The sequence below is a fragment of the Emys orbicularis genome, chromosome 7 (genome assembly GCF_028017835.1).
Source record: "Emys orbicularis isolate rEmyOrb1 chromosome 7, rEmyOrb1.hap1, whole genome shotgun sequence".
NCBI lineage: Eukaryota > Metazoa > Chordata > Testudines > Emydidae > Emys > Emys orbicularis.
Window position 1 is genome coordinate 37,568,653 of NC_088689.1, and position 22,879 is coordinate 37,591,531.

At 39.7% G+C, this 22,879-nt stretch overlaps 1 protein-coding gene across 2 annotated transcripts in view; it reads left to right on the forward strand.

Annotated features, from left to right (window-relative positions):
• The window catches only part of PRKG1 (protein kinase cGMP-dependent 1), a 944,545-nt gene that overhangs the window by 913,547 nt on the left and 8,119 nt on the right, over window positions 1–22,879 (forward strand). For both annotated transcript variants that reach the window (XM_065407822.1, XM_065407820.1), the window contains exons 11-14: window positions 9,697–9,836; window positions 14,262–14,351; window positions 17,721–17,862; window positions 21,045–21,208. In XM_065407822.1, coding sequence (XP_065263894.1) covers window positions 9,697–9,836; window positions 14,262–14,351; window positions 17,721–17,862; window positions 21,045–21,208 — 536 coding nt within the window. The remainder of the gene's footprint in view (window positions 1–9,696; window positions 9,837–14,261; window positions 14,352–17,720; window positions 17,863–21,044; window positions 21,209–22,879) is intronic.

Here is a 22,879-nt window from a genome sequence, read left to right on the forward strand (position 1 = left end):
CCAGATTTGCTGCTGCAGTCCAAGGCACTATCACGGTGACATCTAACTGGATTCTTGCTGCACATTGCCTGGAAAGGTGAGGGCTATGCTGTCTGGTGCAGAAAGAGACTTCCCTCACTTAAACCCACATTCCACACATGAGGATATGGGGCTTGCTTGGTGTTGATCATGAGTTATATTTCGCATGAACAGGCGAGGGATAGTCTCATGTTAAGAATTTACTTTTATTTGTTTGGGAATTGTTCTGAACTTAATCTGATGGGTAGCTTGTGTGGGGAGGAGACAGCTGGCTGTTCTCCCTAGTTCTGTTACTTTAATCTATGCTAATTAAAGTTGCAGACACAACTTTAACCAAATCTCTATATTTGGTGTCCTATTCACTGCAGTCTCTAGGCCAATGGAAAATAAATGGAAACAATTTTTCCCATAGCATTTCTGTTGTTACCGTTGCAGACTGATTTACGTTTAAACAAGGTTTCACCTCGCTCTGTGTCATTGGGATGCAGTTCATTTGCAAACGAAGAGTCCTTCAGAGCTGTCTAATCTAATCCATCTAATCTAATTTTATCTCTCAACCTAGATTTTTATACATCACCCTTCAGCATGGAATCTGAGCATGAGTTCTGTCTCCACTCTCTGCCTTATTCCTTTTCCTTTGCATTTCAGTGAGAATTAACAGTGTTACTTCAGTTTGCAACTGTGTTTACTGAAAATGTGGTGGAAAGAGAAACAGGAATTCTGCTTCATAATTTCATTTGCAACAAACAGATCAGAGAAAGAGGAGCAGTGCTCAGCAATACCTTTTAGGCTTTGTGTTTTTAACAAGCTCAATGAAAAAGGGACCTTGCCCAAGACATAAGAATAGGGATATACACTCCTGAGTATACTGGGAGCTCTCTAGACTGCTCTACTACCAGGTCCAGTGTTCAGTCTGTTTTCATAGAATCATAGATCATAGAATCATAGAATATCAGGGTTGGAAGGGACCTCAGAAGGTCATCTAATCCAACCCCCTGCTCAAAGCAGGACCAATTCCCAACTAGATCATCCCAGCCAGGGCTTTGTCAAGCCTGACCTTAAAAACCTCTGAGGAAGGAGATTCCACCACCTCCCTAGGTAACCCATTCCAGTGCTTGACCACCCTCGTAGTGAAAAAGTTTTTCCTAATATCGAACCTAAACCTCCCCCACTGCAACTTGAGACCATTACTCCTTGTTCTGTCATCAGGTACCCCTGAGAACAGTCTAGATCCATCCTCTTTGGAACCCCCTTTCAGGGAGTTGAAGGCAGCTATCAAATCCCCCCTCATTCTTCTCTTCTGCAGACTAAACAATCCCAGTTCCCTCAGCCTCTTCTCATAAGTCATGTGCTCCAGCCCCCTAATCATTTTTGACAGGTTTCAGAGTAGCAGCCGTGTTAGTCTGTATCCGCAAAAAGAACAGGAGTACTTGTGGCACCTTAGAGACTAACAAATTTATTAGAGCATAAGCTTTCGTGGGCTACGAAGAAGTGGGTTGTAGCCCACGAAAGCTTATGCTCTAATAAATTTGTTAGTCTCTAAGGTGCCACAAGTACTCCTGTTCTAATCATTTTTGTTGCCCTCCGCTGGACTCTTTCCAATTTTTCCACATCCTTCTTGTAGTGTGGGGCCCAAAACTGGACACAGTACTCCAGATGAGGCCTCACAATGTCAAATAGAGGGGAATGATCACGTCCCTCGATCTGCTGGCAATGCCCCTACTTATACAGCCCAAAATGCCGTTAGCCTTCTTGGCAACAAGGGTACACTGTTGACTCATATCCAGCTTCTCATCCACTGTAACCCCTAGGTCCTTTTCTGCAGAACTGCTTCCTAGCCATTCGGTTCCTAGTCTGTAACAGTGAATGGGATTTTTCCGTCCTAAGTGCAGGACTCTGCACTTGTCCTTGTTGAACCACATCAGGTTTCTTTTGGCCCAATCCTCTAATTTGTCTAGGTCCCTCTGTATCCTATCCCTGCCCTCCAGCGTATCTACCACTCCTCCCAGTTTAGTGTCATCTGCAAACTTGCTGAGACTGCAGTCCACGCCATCCTCCAGATCATTAATGAAGATATTGAACAAAACCAGCCCCAGGACCTACCCTTGGGGCACTCCGCTTGAAACCGCCTGCCAACTAGACATGGAGCCATTGATCACTACCCATTGAGCCTGATGATCTAGCCAGCTTTCTATCCACCTTATAGTCCATTCATCCAGCCCATACTACTTTAACTTGCTGGCAAGAATACTGTGGGAGACTGTATCAAAAGCTTTGCTAAAGTCAAGGAATAACACATCTACTGCTTTCCCCTCATCCACAGAGCCCGTTATCTCCTCATAGAAGGCAATTAGGTTAGTCAGGCATGACTTGCCCTTGGTGAATCCATGCTGACTGTTCCTGATCACTTTCCTCTCCTCTAAGTGCTTCAGAATTGATTCCTTGAGGACCTGCTCCATGATTTTTCCAGGGACTGAGGAGAGGCTGACTGGCCTGTAGTTCCCTGGATCCTCCTTCTTCCCTTTTTTAAAGATGGGCACTACATTAGCCTTTTTCCAGTCATCCAGGACCTCCCCTGATCGCCATGAGTTTTCAAAGATAATGGCCAATGGCTCTGCAATGTCATCTGCCAACTGCTTTAGCACCCTCGGATGCAGCGTTCCACTACTCAGTCTGTGCAGATTAGAGGGAGCACTGAAGTAGTGGACCTGATATCAGAGCAACCTGGAGATCTTTGAACACAGTGGGAGGTGTGAAGTGCTGCTTGGATTGGATACACACACACAGGGCCGACGCTTCCACTAGGCGACCGTAGGCAGTAACCTAGGGCAGCAGGATTGGGGGGGGGGCGGCATTTTGCCACCCTCGGCAGAAATTCGGCGGCGGGGGGTCCTTCCGCTCCGGATCTTTGGCAGAAATTCGGCGGCGGGTCCTTCACTCACTCCGGGACCCGCCGCCGAAGTGCCCTGAAGCCGCGGAGCGGAAGGACCCTGCCGCCGAAGACCCCAGGCCTCCTGAATGATCAGAGGAGGAGCGCTGCCGCTTAGGGTGGCAAAAACCCTGGTGCCGCTCCTGCGCACACACACTATGTCTCTGGAGTCCTGGGCCCTTCAGTGAATATAAGTTCTGAATATTGTCATTGCTTAGCTGGTTCCAACTTCTCTACACTTTTTCCTTACACAGTCCCCTTCACCGATTTAAAAAACCATAATATTTAAAAAGCTCTTTACATGAGTAGTGAGAGTTGGCATCCACTTCTGGAGACAAGTCCTTTGTTCAAATCTATGCTGCTCTGAAAGCTGAGAAAACTGAAAAGAAGACTGTAGAGGGGTGGAAGGAAGAATAAATAACCAGTATGCTTTCCAACCTGTAAAGAACTGATAGGGAGAAAGGTCAGCCAGTAGCTACTGTGTCGACCCTCACAGCTACTGTTCTGGCCTCAGGAGCAGGTGATTGATACTTGTGGTTCTGCCCAGCAGGACTCCCTCTGAACCTACAATTACTCTAGGGCCTTTGAAATTTGCTGTGTTGTTAAAGGCAGGTTTTTAAAATTCCAAAAGGATGGCTCATTTGCAAAATTCCCCAACAATTTTGCTTCATACATTCCACTCAGGGCCGGCTCCAGGCACCAGCGAAGGAAGCAGGTGCTTGGGGCGGCCAATGGAAAGGTGCGGCACGTCCGGGTCTTCGGCGACAATTCGGCGGCGGGTTCCTCAGTCCCTCTTGGAGCGAAGGACCTGCTGCTGAATTGCTGCCGAAGAATTAAGCGTCGCGGCTGAGCTGCCGCCGATTGGGGCTTTATCTTTTTCTTTTTTTTTCCCGCCGCTTGAGGTGGCCAAAAAGCTGGAGCCGGCCCTTATTCCACTGCAAAAATATTTGGCAAATTTTTGTGGTGAGTTTCCCAGAAGGCTGAACTTTCTACTGAACATGTCAGCCTTCTGATGAGTTGGGATACACAAACATTTTTGGCTTCTGTATCCTTGTGTGGCATTTTCTTGTCAAAACTGTGGGGCAAATGTTCTTGGCCGCCCTTGTCTCATTTGGCCAATAGTGATCTTTATATGGCAACTTTTAGCCTTTTTTTTTTTTTAAAACTTGTAATAAAAAAATAAAATCTGAAAAATATATGAAAGTCCTATTAAGTGTATGGCTTAATTAGGGGACCACATCATTCAGAGGGTTGTTAACGAAAGAATAATCTTTTCCCATCTAAGTCACTGGGCTTAAGAAAGGTCAATAGTTACTGAAAATAATAACAAGATGATGACTGTTCGGTGGATTAATAGAAATGAGTTGGTGGTCTGAATCCAGGAGTTTACATCATAATCTCAACCAGCACAATTAGCACTATTTGGCAATCTCAGCAGGAACACCAAAAATGGATTGGGCATGGAGACTTATCAGGTTTGAGGCTCCCTGAAGAAGGTGGGGAAGTTTACAGTGCCAATACCTGTACTTTACCTGTAAATAAATGCAGGATTTCCATTTCCAGGCTGTAAAATCAGCATTAAGTTCACCTCCAAAAGGTCTGGCAAACCCATAGGAAGGAAGGAGATCCAAATTTAAGCCTCTGGGTCTGTAACTCACTGGTTTTGTTTTGGTGTCTCAAGAAGATACAATACAAATGAATCCCACACTGATCTCAAACTCTTGCAATACCTATGCGATTTAAAGTAAGTTAGGAATGTGAGTGGAAAATTTGACTGAATTTTCTTGTTGCTGTAGGTCAATGCCGTGCACTGGATAGTTGTTGCTTTTTGTGTGTTCTGTATGGAGGTGAAGGTAGAACTGTTATTAGATAATAAGAAAACTGCTGACTTTTTTTCTGTCCAAAAAGTATCTACTCTTGCACTATTTATTTATTTTGAAGCTTCCCTGGAACCTTCAATAAGTTACTTGCATCACTAAAGCCAGTCATTAAAAAAAAGGTCTTTGATATAAATGACATAACCTTAGCAAAAATCCATGCTATTAGAATGACCTACTAGAAAGGGAAGAGGAAGTATGATTTATTGTTATTACCAGTCATCATAAAATTTTAAAAGTTATTGATCTGAAAATCACTCAGATCATTACAAATGTTTATTATACGTCAAAGTTAAAAATAAAGGTAGGCAGTAGTAATGCCTTACAAATAAAATTCACATATAAAAATGGAACACTTTAGCTTTTGTATTGAATCTTCTAATGATTTTCTGTTGACTCCATTGTTTATATATTAGTTGTTTTTTTCTGAACTATTTGTCTATAAAAAATAAATGACAAAAGAAAACAAGTCCTATTTGTAATGCCTGCAATACCACCATGGATGGTGCACTGGCTTTTGTTTGAAATTATTAATGTTGGCAGCTGTTTTCTCTTTATTGAATGCATAATTCTGATAGAAAACTGAGCAATTTGGCTACCTGACAGAGCAAACTAGATTTTGCAATGTTACTGTTATAAAGAAAACTATGCTTTATTTTCTGTTTAGTCTCTCTTCAGTGCACCCCTTTCTAGGTGGACCCCTGCAGTCCTACCTCTCTTAGATTGTATCTCTGGGCTACAGACCCCCTGTTTCCCAACTGTGTTAACCCAACAGGCTCAACTGTGTTTGGCACCAGTATCCTCTGGGAACCTTTGACAGTGACTGATTAAAGTGATTCAAAAATAGCTTCCTCAAAACAAAGCATAATTTATTTGCCCAAAGGTATATAGTACACAACAAAAGGAATAAAACAAAAAAGTCCCATGTGCATATTTTCCCTTATCTAAACCTGACTCTTTCCTTGCAAGCTTTGGTACGTTCCATTCAGCCTGGTCACTTCCATCTCTGGGTTGAGAGAGACAGTCTCCTTGCTGCCCTTTCTGTCAGTGTGTCTCTGCCAGTATCTTTCCCTCAGAAGCTGCTGACAACCCTCTCAATCTGCTTCTTTCGGGATACTATTATTATTTGATCTTAAGCTCTTTGATCTTAAGCTCAGGTCTGGAAAAAGTAAACTTTAGAGCCTGGTAGGAGCATTCATCAATTAATAATTTCTCCATTGTTTCCTCGAGGACCATTGGTATTCTCTGGACTGGACTATACCTTATCTTTGCCATTGTTTTGTTTCTTCTTTGTTCTCCCACTTTGAGCCTTCTTTGATTTAACTGTGTGTAATCAGTTAGAATAATATCAAATGGGTGAGTTGAGGTATATATGATATATATGTAAAATAATACACATAACTCCCTCATTTTCCACATGCAGTAAATCCAGAACTATTCCCCTCCTCCCTATTTTTAAGTTGTATAGGCATAAAGCATAGCAGTGCAGCACAGTACAGTGTAAACATAACGGAGTAATTGGGAAACCTTGATGGATGAGTGACAAGAAATGTTTCTCTGAATTTGATGTGGATTGTATAGGACTCCATACCCAGTCTCTCATAAAATGAGATGGCAAACATAAGCTTCATGTAAAAATAATAATTGAGAGTCTTGGTGTGGGAAGCAAGAACTGTTCTTCTGGAAAAACAAAAGTTTCATGTGGGACTGAAAATGCTTGCAACTATGGAGAAAATAAAAAACCACAAATACCAGGACTTAAATTATACTGGCACAACAAGAGGTTTTTAAGAAAAGAATGGTTCAAAATTTAAAAACAGACTTACAACCACCTAAGGATATATATCCCATTTATTGCAAAGCAAAGACAGGCAACCACTTGTATCAGTGGCAATGGGAATACTTATAGAACATCAGCATATCAGCGTATGCCAAGAGCAAGAAACATAAGCCAGCAAATCAGAGTCTGAAACAAGGTGCTTCCAATGCACGTAGTGACAGAAACATATGTATAAGTAAAACCCTCAGAAGTGTTATCAGAAGGGTCTAATGCTAGGATGTTCAATCCATCTTCAGATTTTCTTAATCATATTAGAATTCATCAATCTTACACTGTGTCATACAAACTACTTGTCATGAGATTCTGTAGCCTTTTTCCATGAGGCAGCAAGCAAATATGACATGTCTATGACAAATGTGAAGAACTATAATATAACCATTTCTGTAGAGACAGACCTGCTTGCAGAACTCACAGGTGCTAAACATAACACCATAGTATGGGACAATCTTGAGCAGATTGGCTGTGAGTCCACATCAGAGTCCGAGCACACCCCTGGTCTTCATAGTTTACCTAAAACAGATTTTATAGAGTTTATGATAAAAAATTTATATGTATAAAAATGGATTGTCATTTATTAAACATTATTGCTGAATCACATGGGCAAGTGTTGCTCTTTAAGTAGTGCTATTTGGTGTACATTTATACCAGCTGAGGATCTACCCCTTGGTTTAAATTTAGTATATCCATATGTGTTACCCTGGCTTTAGAGAGGACAGCTGTTATGTCAGTTTAATTTCCAGTAAAAGCTCTGATTCTGAGCAAATTAATCTACAGATTTTTCCACTTCGTTATTACACAGTTGGCATGAACTGAACCATTTAAAGTGTCTTCATAGCCACTCAGCAAGGATTCATGGGAAAGTGGAAGGATTTAAAGATTACAGTTTTCAAAGACAGGCTAGGAAAAATTTTGAAGGTGACTTTTCTTAGACCAACCTAGATCTTTTTATTTTCCTTTTCTCTTAAGAAAATATGGTTGTCCTTTTTTTTAATAAAAAAGAATTTTTTAAAAACAATTAGGTTATGTTGCATCCACATTATGTCCCTCCCTCAGAGACAAACTAGAGTTCTGATCTGGCCTGCATTTCAAAATCCTGGGTACATTGATAGAGAAGTTGTAAAATGAAACCTGAAAATGAAAGCTGGCTTCATCTCTGTGTTTTCATAAAAATTGCCAAATAGCATTTGTACCATATACTGTACTATGTGGAAAAAATGTAATTAACTATGTGCACTCTTCACAATGTGACAACGTGATGTGATGTGACTGGTTTACTGTAACAAGAGGAGGAATTTAGCAAAGTAGTAGGCCAGATGGGCGAATTATCAATTTATTCTGTCATTTGGTGATAGCTACAAGGAAACTGGTTGGCGGTCAATTTTCCTTTTCAACTGCATAAAAGATCATGTGGCTCAGTTACAGCACCTAGGATTATTAAGTGGATGTCTGCTTGTCTAGCAGTTTGTAATTATATTCCTTTGTTCAGCATGGGAGGTTTTTGTTTGTTTGTTGTCTTGAGTGGCTAGACTATAAGATATCAAGCCAGCTCCAAGGAATCTTACTAATTTGTGGAGAAGGAAGGAGACAGGATAGATCCCTTCTGTTAATTATGCATTCTTGAAAGCCCCTCAGATGCCATACCAGTAAGTTCTTATCTGTGAAAGCAGATGAATATATCAGGCCAAATTCTCTATTGACTTAAACACTATTCAACTCCATTGTCTGCTAATGGATACTGATGTCAATTCACAGGATGTAAGTCAATGCAGAATTTGGCCCACTGCATATAGGGAGATGTTCTGAGGGATCTTAAGTGATTCCTGTGCTTAGGCTAAGCAACAACAACAACAAAAAGCTTAAACTTTACAGACATCTGTTTTCTTAACAAGAAAAATATATTAGTTGAGGGTCAAGGTTAAAAGTAAAGACATGCCAGAGCAGCACCATTGAAAAGCTAGCTTTGCTCTTGCATTTAAACCTTTCAAGGACTATATTCCCTTGTCAGAGTCAGTGGAAATGTTATATTTATAGAAAAGGGTTTTATTAAAGTTGTACACTTATTAGAACCAGCATCTTTATGCTGTGAGTATACCTGAGGGAAATATATAATGCTGTTGTGGTTGTTTTTCCCCTCAACACAGAAAGTTATTGTAAATGGCTTTTCAATTCAATGGCATATTGTACTAGCAAATGTATCAGTGGATATGGTGTAGCAATATGCCACATTTAGAAATCTGGTTTGCAGTGAACAGACCCAGTGAGTTAAAACGTGTGTTTTATTAAGGCATAAGAAACTGGCTAATTTCCAAATGGTTATCCCCGGGGGAGCCGGTTAATTTCCTAAGAGAGAAGCTAGGGGACACTGTGCTGGAAAAAAGGGAGGGTCCCTAGCTCTTGGGAGCTCTTGAGTCATAACTTATGCCTGAATACATTTTTGCTGCTACAAACTCTCCTCTTGTCCTTCCTCTGGCTTCACCTGGCCTCTTAATGTGACCCATCTACCCATTCTGCCAAATCCTTCTCTTGGCCTAGAAATCAGGAGTGGGAGATAGGTTGCACTGGGGTGTTATGCTAGGAACAGGAAAAATTGATCATGAAATTCAGAGTGGCTCTGTGCAGGGAGGCTGGGTCAGTTGATGAGAGTAAGCATTCCAGGAGTATCAGACTGCTGTTCCACTGAGGAAGGAGTGTTCTACTGTGCAGGCATGAGGCTGGAGATTGTTAAGAAGGTAGGAGAAGGGGACAGCATATTTGTGGTAGGTGGAGGAACTGAAGAAAAGTCAATTTGTCAGTCCCTCTGAGATTGCAGAATACTGAAGACAAGAACAGTCATCTTGAGTGCTCTAAGAATTAGGTTCATTTTTATTTCAGTTTGTTTAATTATGTTTATATCCCCCTATGAAATAAACTTTCCATTCTCCAGAAGATCTAACATTTTTGGAAGGAGCTAAAATGTGCCCATCCAAAATTCCAGATTGTTAGGGAGTTACGGGCACTGCTTCTAACTAATATATTTGCCACTTTTATTCAAGGTCCAGTTGAAAAGTGAAGAATCCAAAACATTTGCAATGAAGATACTGAAGAAACGTCACATAGTGGACACAAGACAGCAGGAGCACATACGCTCAGAGAAGCAGATAATGCAGGGGGCTCACTCAGACTTCATTGTGAGGTACTGTCACTACATTTCATAAACTCATTTCAAGTTGAGAACGTTCCAGTCTGGCTGTTGTTTCTTATAAAATTGCTGTGTGTTATGGAATTGGTCATGAATTGTCCCACAAGCACTATAGGTAAAACACCCTTTAATCGCAGTTCATCTCAGTCAAGGGACTCTGCAAATATGGCACCATAGTGTTCCATGTTTATTGTCTCTCAATGAGTTGACAAATCTGCTCAATATTTTTAACTCTCAGCCCTGAAAACTCAACCTAGATTCTGGAAGTCAAGCTGTACTCTTTCTGGATCATGCACCAACAGCAGTAGTAGAGAGACAACAATATTCAGCAAATATTTTGATTATGCGCATGCCAAAACAGAATCTAGCTCATTATTCCTTAGCTTTATTGGCTCTCCAAGAGTAAAAAGCGGTAACACCAAATGTTGATCAGAAAGATAAGCAGATGTGACTCTGAATGTGTAACAAGAGGCTATAGTCACTTTTCTAACCATAATCACACTTACATTATCTGACACTGAGCATCCCTTAAAATTGTGAATATCTGGGGGGAAAACAGGATGGTGAGATGCTCCCTTATATATTCGAGATTATTGTAAGAGTCTTGGACAGTTGAAAAATCTGACATTCAATAAATATTGCAAAGGTATTGGCAATATTATTTAGCAAATTAGGTAAATTAATAAAACTATCGCCCAAATCATTCTCTCTCTGGTAAAATCCATACACAGGTCTGTGGGGGATGAACTCTCCAGGAGGACACCCTTACAGAGATTTCCCCCCCACACACATCACTCAGCTGGGGGTGTCTCCTCCCCAGCAAAATATGCTGCAACACCCATCAGAAACCTGGCAGATACTCTGATTCATGGGGAAGCTCTGTGCCTTTGCACCAGCTCTGGCCTTTGGCAGAACTCCCACTCCCTTGCAGCTCAATTCCACTGGAGATGGGGGCTCAGCAGAAAAGATAATATACCACGGAGCTTTATTATTTACCCAGGTGAACTCCACAGAGCTGGAGCAGAGAGGATGTGTCCCTAACATACTCGCTTCTCCCCCTGGCTGTCTAGTCTCATTTCCTACCTCTGTGCAGATCTTGTATGGCAGAGGGGACTCTGTGAGGTTTAAAAGAAGAGGGAACAGGGGGATGCTGAGCCTTACTTTCACTCTGGAGGAAGGAGAGCTACACACAAAAGATTTCTCTGTGCCTGGATTTAGACCTATAAGAAAAGCAAATATTCTCTCCTAGAATTGAGATGAAATGGAACAATAACTTTGCCAGGGAGTTATCTGTATATTTTTGAAGAGTAGTGATTTAGTTTCCTGTACTCCACGTTAGACGTCAGACAAAGAGAAATGTTTTCTAGTATCTTATCTTACATGAGCATTAAATTACACAGGCTTGAAATGAAAATTGTATATGTATACCTTTTATTAGGGATTGAAGGACCATCTGTTATTGCCTTTGTAATATGTTTATTTCAACCTCATGCTTGATTCATTTGCCACAACAGTTACTGTATGAAGTAAACAAGGTGGTACTATGTAATGCTTCAATTATCTTTACACTTTGCTTTTCTTTCATATTTGATCCACAAAAATGCCTCAGTTATCTAGATTTGAGATAGCACTGAAATTGCAAGTACTCCTTGTAGACTATTACGGTTACAAAATATTTTCTAAACTTTTTAATGTGCTACCCACTGTCTGAATCAATATACTAATGTAATGGAAGGTGCCATTATATAACAGAGTTAGCAGAACATGACCACTAAAACATAAAGGACATTTTAACATAATTGAAAGAGAACATATTCTCAAGATTAGGAGCCTGATCCTGCAAACTTTTACATGACTAGTACCATTATCCTCAATAGCTAATTAAATATATACTAATCAACTTTTTTTCCTTCTTTTTTGTGTGTATTTAATGTTTATGTAAGATAAACAGAAATACTTTCCAGTATCTTATCTTCAGGTCTATGCAGAATACTGGAAAAGAAAGCACTAAAATAAGGCTATTCATGTAATGAACCATTTGCAAGGCTGCTAAAAGGATGGGTAAACCTAAAGATGTTAAAATTGATCAGAAACTGTTTAGGTAGGTTTATGCTACATACTTCTTATGGTGGCATGTAGAGTATATACTCAGTAGCCCCCCTCCCAACCTCTTCCCCCCAGCATGGGTATAAATATCAGAGTAGCTGGTGAGGCATGGCTCAGGCGAGTAGAGTAAAGACATGCCCAAGTACATGCCCTCCATGGCTTTCTACTTGCCCAAGTCATGCCTCCCATCTACATTGCTTTTTTTAGCAATATATTATCCCACTGCTGGAGCCTTTCCACAGATCTTAATCATAATAAGTAGTTAACTAAATTACTCTAATTTTGACTGACTATACAAGATTGTACTGAAGCCTAATAAGTGTCAAAATAAGGTGCAAAATTTACCAGTATTTAAGTGAGGATCTAAAAGATGGGTTCATTTTTCTTTCTTTTAATCTTTTGTGACCACACATGGTACGTTTTAGCTATAGTGAATCCAGACTAATGTTTCACAAGTAGAGGAGCATTTACTGTTTTTAACTGTTTTTTCTGTGGCTATTGGCACTCTTGGAAACAAGAGACAAGTTACATTGACTCAAGCAGACTTTGCAACCTTCCTCAAACAGCTCAGCAAGTGCTCCTCAGCCCTGACCTGGATCATAAGCCTCAGACTTTTCCAGTAGAGGTGAAAAGATGAATAGTTATTCCAAAATATGTGATAGGGTAATAATGATAACAATAGTAATAAAAAAAACTAAGTGGCATTGTGCTGTGCACCGTACAAACATAGACCAAAGACAAACTCTGCCCAATTTGGTGATGTAATGTCCGATAGGGACTATGTTGAGACCAACACATTTCGATGTTTCTTAAGCTAGTATTTAACCAAATGCCTCCAAAAATAAAAGTCTAATGCACTAAAAAACTGCATCATGATCAATCAAGCATCCAGCTAGTCTATCCCTGCCTCATGGCATATGTCACACAACAGCTCCTTGAGAGGTATAACAAAGTATGTTATTTACTTTGAACTGCTCAATTCTGCAACACCTTCTGTTTTCATTGTAGTCACCTGAGATTAATAATGCCCATAATGCTTAAGACATACAGAGCCCTGTGCTCTGTAATTGCACAGTCACATAATATACTACAGAATCCACTCGTTGCTGAAGAATTATGCTCCAGAATCAAACCTTTTGAGATTTTTTAAAATAATGTTCTATATGATGTGGTTGCAAAGAAACCTTCCAAATGTGAGATCTAACTGTAAACAGACATAGCAAAGTGTGCTTCTTTCTGCAGAGAGCCTGAAATGATAACTCTCACAGACATAACAATAGTTCTGAGAATAGTTCGCCTCAGTGCTATAGTAACTCTGAAATCTAATGATGGTGATTTAAATGTCAACACTGGGAGCTAATGTACTTATCCAACAAACCCAAACTGTCTCCCAGACCTTAACTTCCCAGGAGTCAAAAACCCCAACGGTCCTCTATCCATCTGCCAAAATGTACAGCGTCCTCCCAGAAAGAGTCTGCAATTCAGCTGCATGTTTTCAGTACAAAGCTCTTCCGCACCTTTAAAATGAAAAATATATGGGCAAAGTAAAATTAATTTAGTTTAATAACAAATGAGATAATGCAACAATTTAGAATTCCTTGTATTAGTTTCATATTTAATTAAATAAATAAACTCAATTTATTTAATTTATCTGAAGCTGGTACACAATTTCCAGTCTGCTTCACAAGAATGTTGCAGAAATGTGTAGAAAGGAATGTTTTCCCATAGAATTTAGGTCAAGCCTGACATACAGTACATGCTGAATACATGTTACTTGCCCCAGCTATTTCATTAGGCAGATTTTCCCACATATTCAATCATCCTGGATGAGGAAACAAGCATCTTTTGATATTTTTATAAGGTCTATGAAATGTAAAAGCAAATTGTGTTAAATTCTTACATGAACCAAAATTAAGGGGCATTCTTTTGAAATTATTAAATGAAAGGAAGGCTTCAGATCTACATATTGACTCTTTGCTTTGAAGGATAAATGATCTCCTCATTTCAAGAAATGGGGTACATATTGTCTTGCCTCTCTTTCAAGTGATCTTGGAAAGCAGCAACGTCAGGCTAAGTAGTTAGAAATGTCATGCCCTAAATTTAGTTCCCAGAGTAGCAACATCATCCTCTTATAATACACTTCATCACTAAAATACTACATCTGTTCTGCTGAAACATTTCAAGTATGATACAACAGAATGAAGACAGTAAGTGATATTCATGGTTAATAAGGAGTGTGAAGTATCACAGGAATACCTTTTACCAAAAAGAATGCTTTAACTTTTATTGCATTTTCCTGTTTGCAAATAATAGACTATACAGGACATTCAAGGACAGCAAATATTTATACATGTTGATGGAAGCCTGTCTAGGTGGAGAGCTTTGGACAATTCTCAGGGACAGGTAAGAAATTTTAGAAACCTTATATCTGAAAGAGAAAATTATATGTCAGTGTGAACTGTAATATTGTATATCTTTATTCCTAGCAGACAATCTCTAACATACATTAAAGGCGAGATCCCTGAGTATCACCAAGCTGTGCTTGGCACAGGACACAGAAAAGGTGGAGAAAGTCTTGTTCCCTCCCCTCTCACCCCCGCCATCCTGGAGATGACCAGGGACTAAAGTGGCCCCTGTCATAACCTGGAGTAACCTAAGGGCTGCTCTAAATTACACTAACTAGGACAGTGATCACTCCACCAGCTGAGGATTATCCTCTGCCACCTTACCATGCCCCCTTCCAGACCCTTCCACTTAACCTGAGCCTCTTAGGATCCATAAAAAGGGAAGAGAGCCAGGGGAGAGGATCTGATTTATAGAGTCCTAAATTTCAGGGAGTGTATTCAGAACGGACTTTCACCCAAAACATTTTGGGAGGGGGAATGGGTAAGGGAGACAGAGGAAGGAAGCAAACAAGAGGAGGCAGTAGCCTCCCTTATAACCTTTAGACTAGCCCAACAGTGAGCGCACTCACCTAGGGGATGTGGGAGACCTGGGTTCAATTTCCCTTCCCTGATGTGAAGCTGGAGTTTGAACGTGGGTCTCTCACATAGCAGAGGAGTGCCCTAATCCAAGTTATTGGATACTTTTAACCTTAGTGTGTCTGGCCCAAATCCACAAAGCTACTTAGGCACCTAAACTTGAGACCTAATCAAGTTTAGGTGCCTAAGTCTCAATTTTGGCTCCACTGTGATTCACAAAACTCCTGCTGAACCCCATAGTCACCTAAACTCACTCAGCACCTAAGTTTTCGGAGTAAAAGTTCCATATGTGCCACCTATATTTCAGCCTGATAACATATGTTGCTGCCTCTCTTTAGGGGTATGTGTACACTGCAATTAAAAACTCGTGGCTGGCCTGTGCCAACTGACTCGGGCTCATGGGGCTCAGGCTAAAGAGCTGTTTAACTGAGGTGTAGGTGTTTGGGCTCAGGCTGGAGCCTGAGCTCTGGGACCCCGCGAGAGGGTCCGAGAGCCCAGACTCCAGCCCAAGCGAACATCTACACCACAATTTTACAGCTCCGTGCCCAAAGCACCCCGAGCCCAAGTCAGCTTACAAGGGCCAGCTGCAGGTGTTTACCTGATGTGTAGACATAGCCTTTGTGGTTCCCTCCGTCTGTGTCTCAGTTCCTCATCTGTAAAATGGGGATAATAGTCCCTTACTCCACAGGGGTTGTAAAAAGATAAATTCCGAAATGTTTTTGAAGCACCTCAGACACGTAGTGATGAGTGCCATAGAAAAGCCCATGCGGGAATTAATAATTCTCTCATCGGATCAGGATTTGAAAAGTGTGTAGTCAGTAAGGCATGGGCCAATGAACAATGAGGAGAACACAAGCTGCTCAGGCAACTTTAATTCTGGCATTTCCTAACTTTTGGTTGCTTGACTTTGTAACTTTAATAACGTTCTTTTATCTTAGCTTTTTGGGTGTAATATATATATATATTCATATGAGGGGAGATAACCATGTGATAAACTGTACACAAACACTCTATAAATATATGCACACAATTATAAATGTAATAGATATGATTAAATTTGTAAATTGAATGTTGTCCTCAGAGTAAACAGGCAATTTAAACATTAAAGGAAAATGGAGCCTAAAACAAATATCAAACTGATATTTTAATTATCTCTAAGAAGTTACTTTTATTATTTTTTATATTCTGCTTCTTCTAAAAATCTGCCTGCTCTCAATATATTTAAAAAGCATTACAATTCCAAAGCTAACAGGTGTCTGGATTTATTCTTTTTTAATTTTTTTTCAGAAGTCTGATCAATTCTTTCATTCTTTTGCTCTTTGAATTGTGGTTTCTACTGCCATCTAGCTTAGAAGCACATTTATTTTAGTTTCAGTTAGTAGAGCTCAAACAATTCTGTTGTCAAAATCTAATTATGATTTCAAGTAACTATATATTCATTCCAAAAGAGTGGGAAGTGATTCACTTCTTTAAATTTGAAATTAACACTTCAAATTCCAAGTAATAGCTTTTTATTTTTGTCTCAGTCTTGAACAGTATCTAACATTAGTCTTTGATCAATTTTAATAGATTTAGTTCAAAACTTATATATTACGTAAATCTGAAAGATGTATTATACAAATTTTTCTTTGAATTAAATATCATTCTTTTTTGTTATGACTTCATATTTATTTCATAATTGTGTCTAATGTAACAATATTTGTGTTAAGTTTGGAACTTTGGTTTAAAACAATGCTTCATGTGAATTCAACTAGTGGGTAAAATGCTAACCTCATGAATGGAAACCAAACAGAAATGATTTTGCTAATGGCTATTTTCCAATTAGCAGAGGGCTTCCAAACTGTGTATGTATTGTATTGATTAGATCAAGTAAAGTGAGTAGATAAGATTGGCTTTTAGTAGGAGAAGGTAAGTGGGTCTCCCTAAGGGTTGCTAACTCTGACTGAAGCTATTCCGGGATCTTTTTTACCGAACATGACATAATGTCATTTTCTTAAAATATCCTGTTAAAATCTCCTGGATTGCTTTCAATAGTTACCGGGAAATCGATGCCGATTCTGGGAGACTCCAGGCCAATCCTGGAGGGTTGGCAATCCAAGTCTCCCTAATTGTTAATATAGAAGACTAGTTTGGCGGCTAAAGAGTAAATAGCTAACCTACAACTGGATAGTTGGTATTCCCCTGATCAATTTGAGATATTGATATCTTCTCTTTTCCCACCTGAATAAAACATAAGCACAACTTGAACAAAGAAGCTTTCCTTATTTATCTCAAAGCTATAAACTTTCAACAAATTAAACAGACAAAGAGAGAAACATGATTGTATCATATCTATACAGCTATTTCACAGTATGTTTCCTTCTGGCAGCTAAGGAGTGGCTAGAGTAAATTCATAAAATATGTGAAACTTACTGTCTTGATGCCACAAGTCCTTGAGGTAGTTACAGACAAAACTTTTTGAAAAATATGGTTCATAGCGAAATTGTTTTGAACTATAATTATGTTTTAGGGCTTGATCCTTCAAGGTGAAGTAAGTGGGACTATGCATACGTTTAAGAACTTTGCTGGAATGGGCCACAGTACTTAGCATCTTGCAAGACTGAGGCCTTAAAATCTAGAGTAGTAAATCTATATGGTCTTGCTTCCCTACATAGCAGAGGTTAATTCTTATTAAACTTTATTTCATTGCTGTAATCATAGTGACATGCAATAATGGTACAACCAAATATACAACATTAAATGCAAATATTTTGAATGGCCCCCAGACCTTTTTCCATTTTCTTTTATATAGAGGTTCATTTGAAGATTCTACGACCAGATTTTATACAGCATGTGTGGTGGAAGCTTTTGCCTATCTGCATTCCAAAGGAATAATTTATAGGGACCTCAAGCCAGAAAACCTCATTCTAGATCACCGAGGTTATGCCAAACTGGTGAGTGCTTACAATGTCTTTTTTTCTGTGCAGCAAAAAAATACTACAGTGCCATGTTTACTACACTAGAGTTAAGTCTCCATCACCTTTTCCATCAGAAACTCCTACTCTAAGGAGTTTATAACTCACCCACAAAATAGTACTTCTGTCTGAAACTTAGCATTAAGAGTTGCAGTCCCAGAGCAAATTATTTAGAGAAGAGAACTAGGAAAAATCCATCTAACCATGTTGATGCATACAGGGGCAAAAATAGACGTTTACAATAGATGTTTCAATATTTTATTTGGCTGACACTCATTAATCGCTTTTATTTTTTACAGCCTACTGGTGCCAAATTTTTGCAGGCTACTAATGCCTGATGTGAACAAGTTGCTTTGCTTGTTTAAAAAAAATGATTTGTTTTATGGAGATATTAATCACATTTTGTTATTTCAAGAAATGATTACTCTCATTAATTGTTTTTAATCCTCAGGCTTGTCCTGCTAAAATGTAGCTAATACAGAATGTTGCTGTAATAAGAGTCTTTTCCTATTTAGTTATATTTTAATATTTTTAAGCCTAAACTTCTAGATGAAGGCCTCAATCCTACAAGCACTTATGCATGCACTTAGCTTTTGGTACAGGAGTATTCACTTGATTTCAAGTAATGCCCTTAGACTGTTGCTTTGAATTTAGTATAGGCACTCACATGCCTAATGTTAAGCATGTTTGAAAGTGATTGCAGGATCAGGCCCTAAGTGATCTGAGAGGCAGGTAAAACAATTGCACTAGTGCCAGAGTTCTTACGTATCTGTGTTACCTGATCTTGTTACTCCCTTTTTGAAATCTTTCCATTGGTCATTAGAGAAATTCTACATAATCAAAATGTAGCAATGTGTATTAGGTTTCATATAGATTTGCTTAACAATGTTGGGCAACTAACAGGCGGGGGAAAGGTAACCCAGATTTGTAAAGTTGACCTTCATTTTTGTGCTCATAATTTAGTTAGTGGGCATAAATAATAGCCATTTAGACATTTTAATTACCTGATTTCACCTGCAAATCAGGAAATTAAATAGTCAAATACCATTATTTGCTCCTGCAAAAGCAGAAGCTCGGCTGTAAAGATCTGACTGGCTCTCTGAAAAGTATCGGCCATTAGACATGTGCACATGAATACTAAATATTAAGGACTGAATTATGTCCCTTCATGGGCAACTTGCTAGAAGAATGAGGATCCAGAAAGCTTTTCCTTCCTCAGTTAGGCCCCCCATCCCACCCCACCCCACCCACAAACCTTAATACCTACCCAGGCAAAATGTAAGCATAAAATGCTGCAGAGAGTATTGATATGTACTTTAAAAATCTTTTATTTTAGTCAGAAATTATTGATTTGAACCGAGAACATGATATGCAAACAGCTGCATAGTAGCATTACTAAAATATTCTGAACCTACTAAAATAAGGGTGTGTTCAGGTTATACGCCAACCAAGCAAATAGCATCCAGGAACACAAAATGTTTGCAAAACTGGACATAGGCAATTCACTTAGACTCCCAATCTGATACCGTGGCAGTAGCAATCACCAGAATTGCTTGAACTCCCTACTGTAAATAGGAAGGGACAGATGGCAGAACATTCTCTGACAGGAGTCCTTAAATTAGAAATTAATGTCCTTCATCCAACTGTGTCTGGACTTGGTAATCTTCTTAACACACTGCAAGACTCACCTGTTTTCCTGGGCTTTTTCCAGGGAAGGGATTTATTAAGTGAAGCTTGTTCTGAGTGTAGCAGAAAATTTAAGAGCTATGGTATTATGGGGTTGTTTTTACTGCATTTTAGTGTGTTTTTGGTTAAATTTTGTGGCCCTGATTCTGGGTTTCACCATGGCCTCCATAAACCAGCTCTGGCATTAAGCTGGAAAACTCTCTTCTGAGGATTCCAGCGTAAATCAGGGATATTCCCAAGTGGTGCAGGGCCATTCTCCCACCCCTGTATCTCCCTGCCACAGATGTAGCTAGGAGTTAAATGGGTTGTGTCGGGGGTGGAATAGATGTGTACAGAAAGATGCTCACAATATTTATAGAGAAAACCTCATAGATATAAATGGAATTTAGGAGGTCTCCATAGGCAGCTGCTGCTCAGCACCCATCATTCAACCCAGTAATACAAAAAGATGAATTCTAGTCTGCTTATATTTATTTGTTAATTTATTTAGATTTATCTCCAGCTGTACCGATCAAAATTCTCTAGGTGCTGAGCAGCAGTTAAAAGCACAAAGGCCCAATTCTGAGTTTAGCTTGGCAGAATTCGGGATGCAACAGGTGGCTGTATGCTATTTTGGTCCCTCGTCTAAATTATAACAGTTGCTGGGGCTGCTCTAGATTTATGCTTTCCTGAAGTGACACTCTGTGGGTTGTTATAAAAGCCCAAATAACTGGAGCACAGTGCCATCTCCTAGCTGGGTGACAAATTGTTTTACTGTACCACTCTTTCTATTGAGTTAAAGTGAAACCTCAGGGTCTCCCTGGATACTGTCATTTTCAAAGCATAGAACTATGTTCCATTGGTAGTCCCCGATCAAATCCCAATGTGGGATGTGGTTCCATGTGCTAATCAAGGGGAAAAAATACGGCCAAGAGAGATAATATTTTTGTCATTGTTTGCTCTGCCTAAATTGTAGTTCTTGGGAATTGTTCAGATGGCATGAGTTACCATAGGAAAAGGAGAGCAAGCAGACTGCAGGACAGGACCTGTTCATGCTGTTCTGAACTGGTGCTTATCCTTTGATCTGGCCTTAATAAACTGACATGAATAGTTCATTACTCAGACAGGAGTTTGGTATTAAAAGAGGGGGAAAATGTGAGCCATGTGCAAATGTCCAACATCACTTAAATAGGGCAGACATTGCTGCAAGAATTTATTAGAACAGATCTAGTAACCACTAACTACCAAGAGATGTTTGTCACTCTCTCTTCTTACCTCAAGAAAAGCACTTGCGTTTACACTATGCAGGCTAACTCAGGAAAAATGTCACGCTGTGGTTGTGTTTTATTTTGTAACAACCTAGCATGCTCTCGTTTATGATAATATTCCCATGAGGAAACCTTTATTTCTGCTTTGCTTCACTCTAAGAAGAACAGAACACATCACTGAAATGTCCTTTATTTTTCTGCATTGATGGAATTCCTTTCTTTTCACAGGTCGATTTTGGATTTGCAAAGAAAATAGGATTTGGAAAAAAAACATGGACTTTTTGTGGAACTCCAGAGTATGTAGCCCCAGAGATCATCCTGAACAAAGGTCATGACATTTCAGCAGACTACTGGTCACTGGGAATCTTAATGTATGAACTCTTGACTGGCAGGTATGGGCATTGGAACTGGAACTGCTGATAAAAATAGATCAGCAAATTACAGAATATTTCTGCCTTTGTCACTTTGATTAGAACACTGGAAGACTCAGAGCTGGCATCTGTGATGATGACCTACAACAGTCTGAAAACTTTACTGTTAAACCTAATCATTATTACTTTTCCTGTTTCATCACAGCCTGCTCTCATGCAGAGCTCTCAAATGACAAGGAATTTTGTCACTAGGCAGTTTACAACTTTATCATGAAACACATGTAAAATTATACCCAGCTCTGGCCCTGTCTGATCCCTATCCCTTAAAGCTAACTTCCTCCTATGGGCCAGGACACAGGCATGCCCAGCAATTTGTGTTTCTTAGCTATTCTGAGTCAACAGCTAATGTTACTTCCATTCCTCGCTGAGAACAGCTCATTGGTGGCATGAAGGACAGCGAGTGCCAGAAAAGTTATAATACACAAGCTTTAATATTTCATATTGTGTGGGTCATAAACTGCTCCTCCTTTGCCTACCGCTGTCAATAGGAGTTACACACACGGAGAGTTGAGCCATTAACATTGAAATAATGCAGCTTTTTCAAATGAGAGTCTCAAGCTGATAATAGCTTGAGAATTTGCTGGTATATAGGTATAGCCCAGTTATAGTTATCTAGTGTATTCTGCAGAATCATTTGAACAAGTTTTAAAATGTTTACTTTAGTATCTGTTTTATACATAAAAAGTTACTAATATTTCCATTATTCAGAAATTTATTAGAATGTTCCCATTTACGCAGAGTTCCCTGAAGGATCTAAAAAAACTTATTAAAAACACCAGCAATTAATCATGTTTGGGATAGAAGATGCAGAACAGACTCAACAAGCTAGGTACCGAGTCAGTATTACCATCAGAGATTCTGGAGAGTAAAGTCCCTGAACTATGACAAAAGGTCAAAATTAAGTTTCCATTAAAATCTATAAATAAGATAATTAAAAGGGCGTACCCAGACTCCACTTTAAACGGTACAATTTCTAAGCCCTATGGGCACTCAGAACTGAAAATACACCCCATCAGCACTTGTTGCTAAAAAAAAGTGCATCTTTTCAGAGCTGGCAGGATGCACATTGGAGAGCCTGCTGTATTCACCTTTGTCCTCCACCAGCATTTTTATATATGGAGATATACCTATCTCATAGAGCTGGAAGGAACCCTGAAAGGTCAGCAAGTCCAGCCCCCTGCCTTCACTAGCAGGACCATGTACTGATTTTTCCCCAGATCCTTAAGTGGCCCCCTCAAGAATTGAACTCACAACCCTGGGTTTAGCAGGCCAATGCTCAAACCACTGAGCTATCCCTCCCAAATCTATACCAACATCATGGCTATACTCTACCCTTATTTTTCCTCAGAATTCCTAATGAGAAAGGTGGAGCTGAATTTGCTGGGGGGGAGGGGGGAGGAGAGAGGTTTGCACTTCAGCCAGTGAGGTGCTAGGGCAGTGGAAGCTAGCAGCATCTGAAAGAGTGGGCAAACCTAATGTGGTACAGCATCTTCAGTTTTTTCCTATTATAGGCAACAGTTTACAACAAAATGACACATGAAGGTTGTCACCTCTTGCTTGTACTCATTAAGCATTTCTCAAGGCATCAGTGCTTGAAGGGCTTCCCTGGCACTGCTGCCTCAGCTCTCCAGC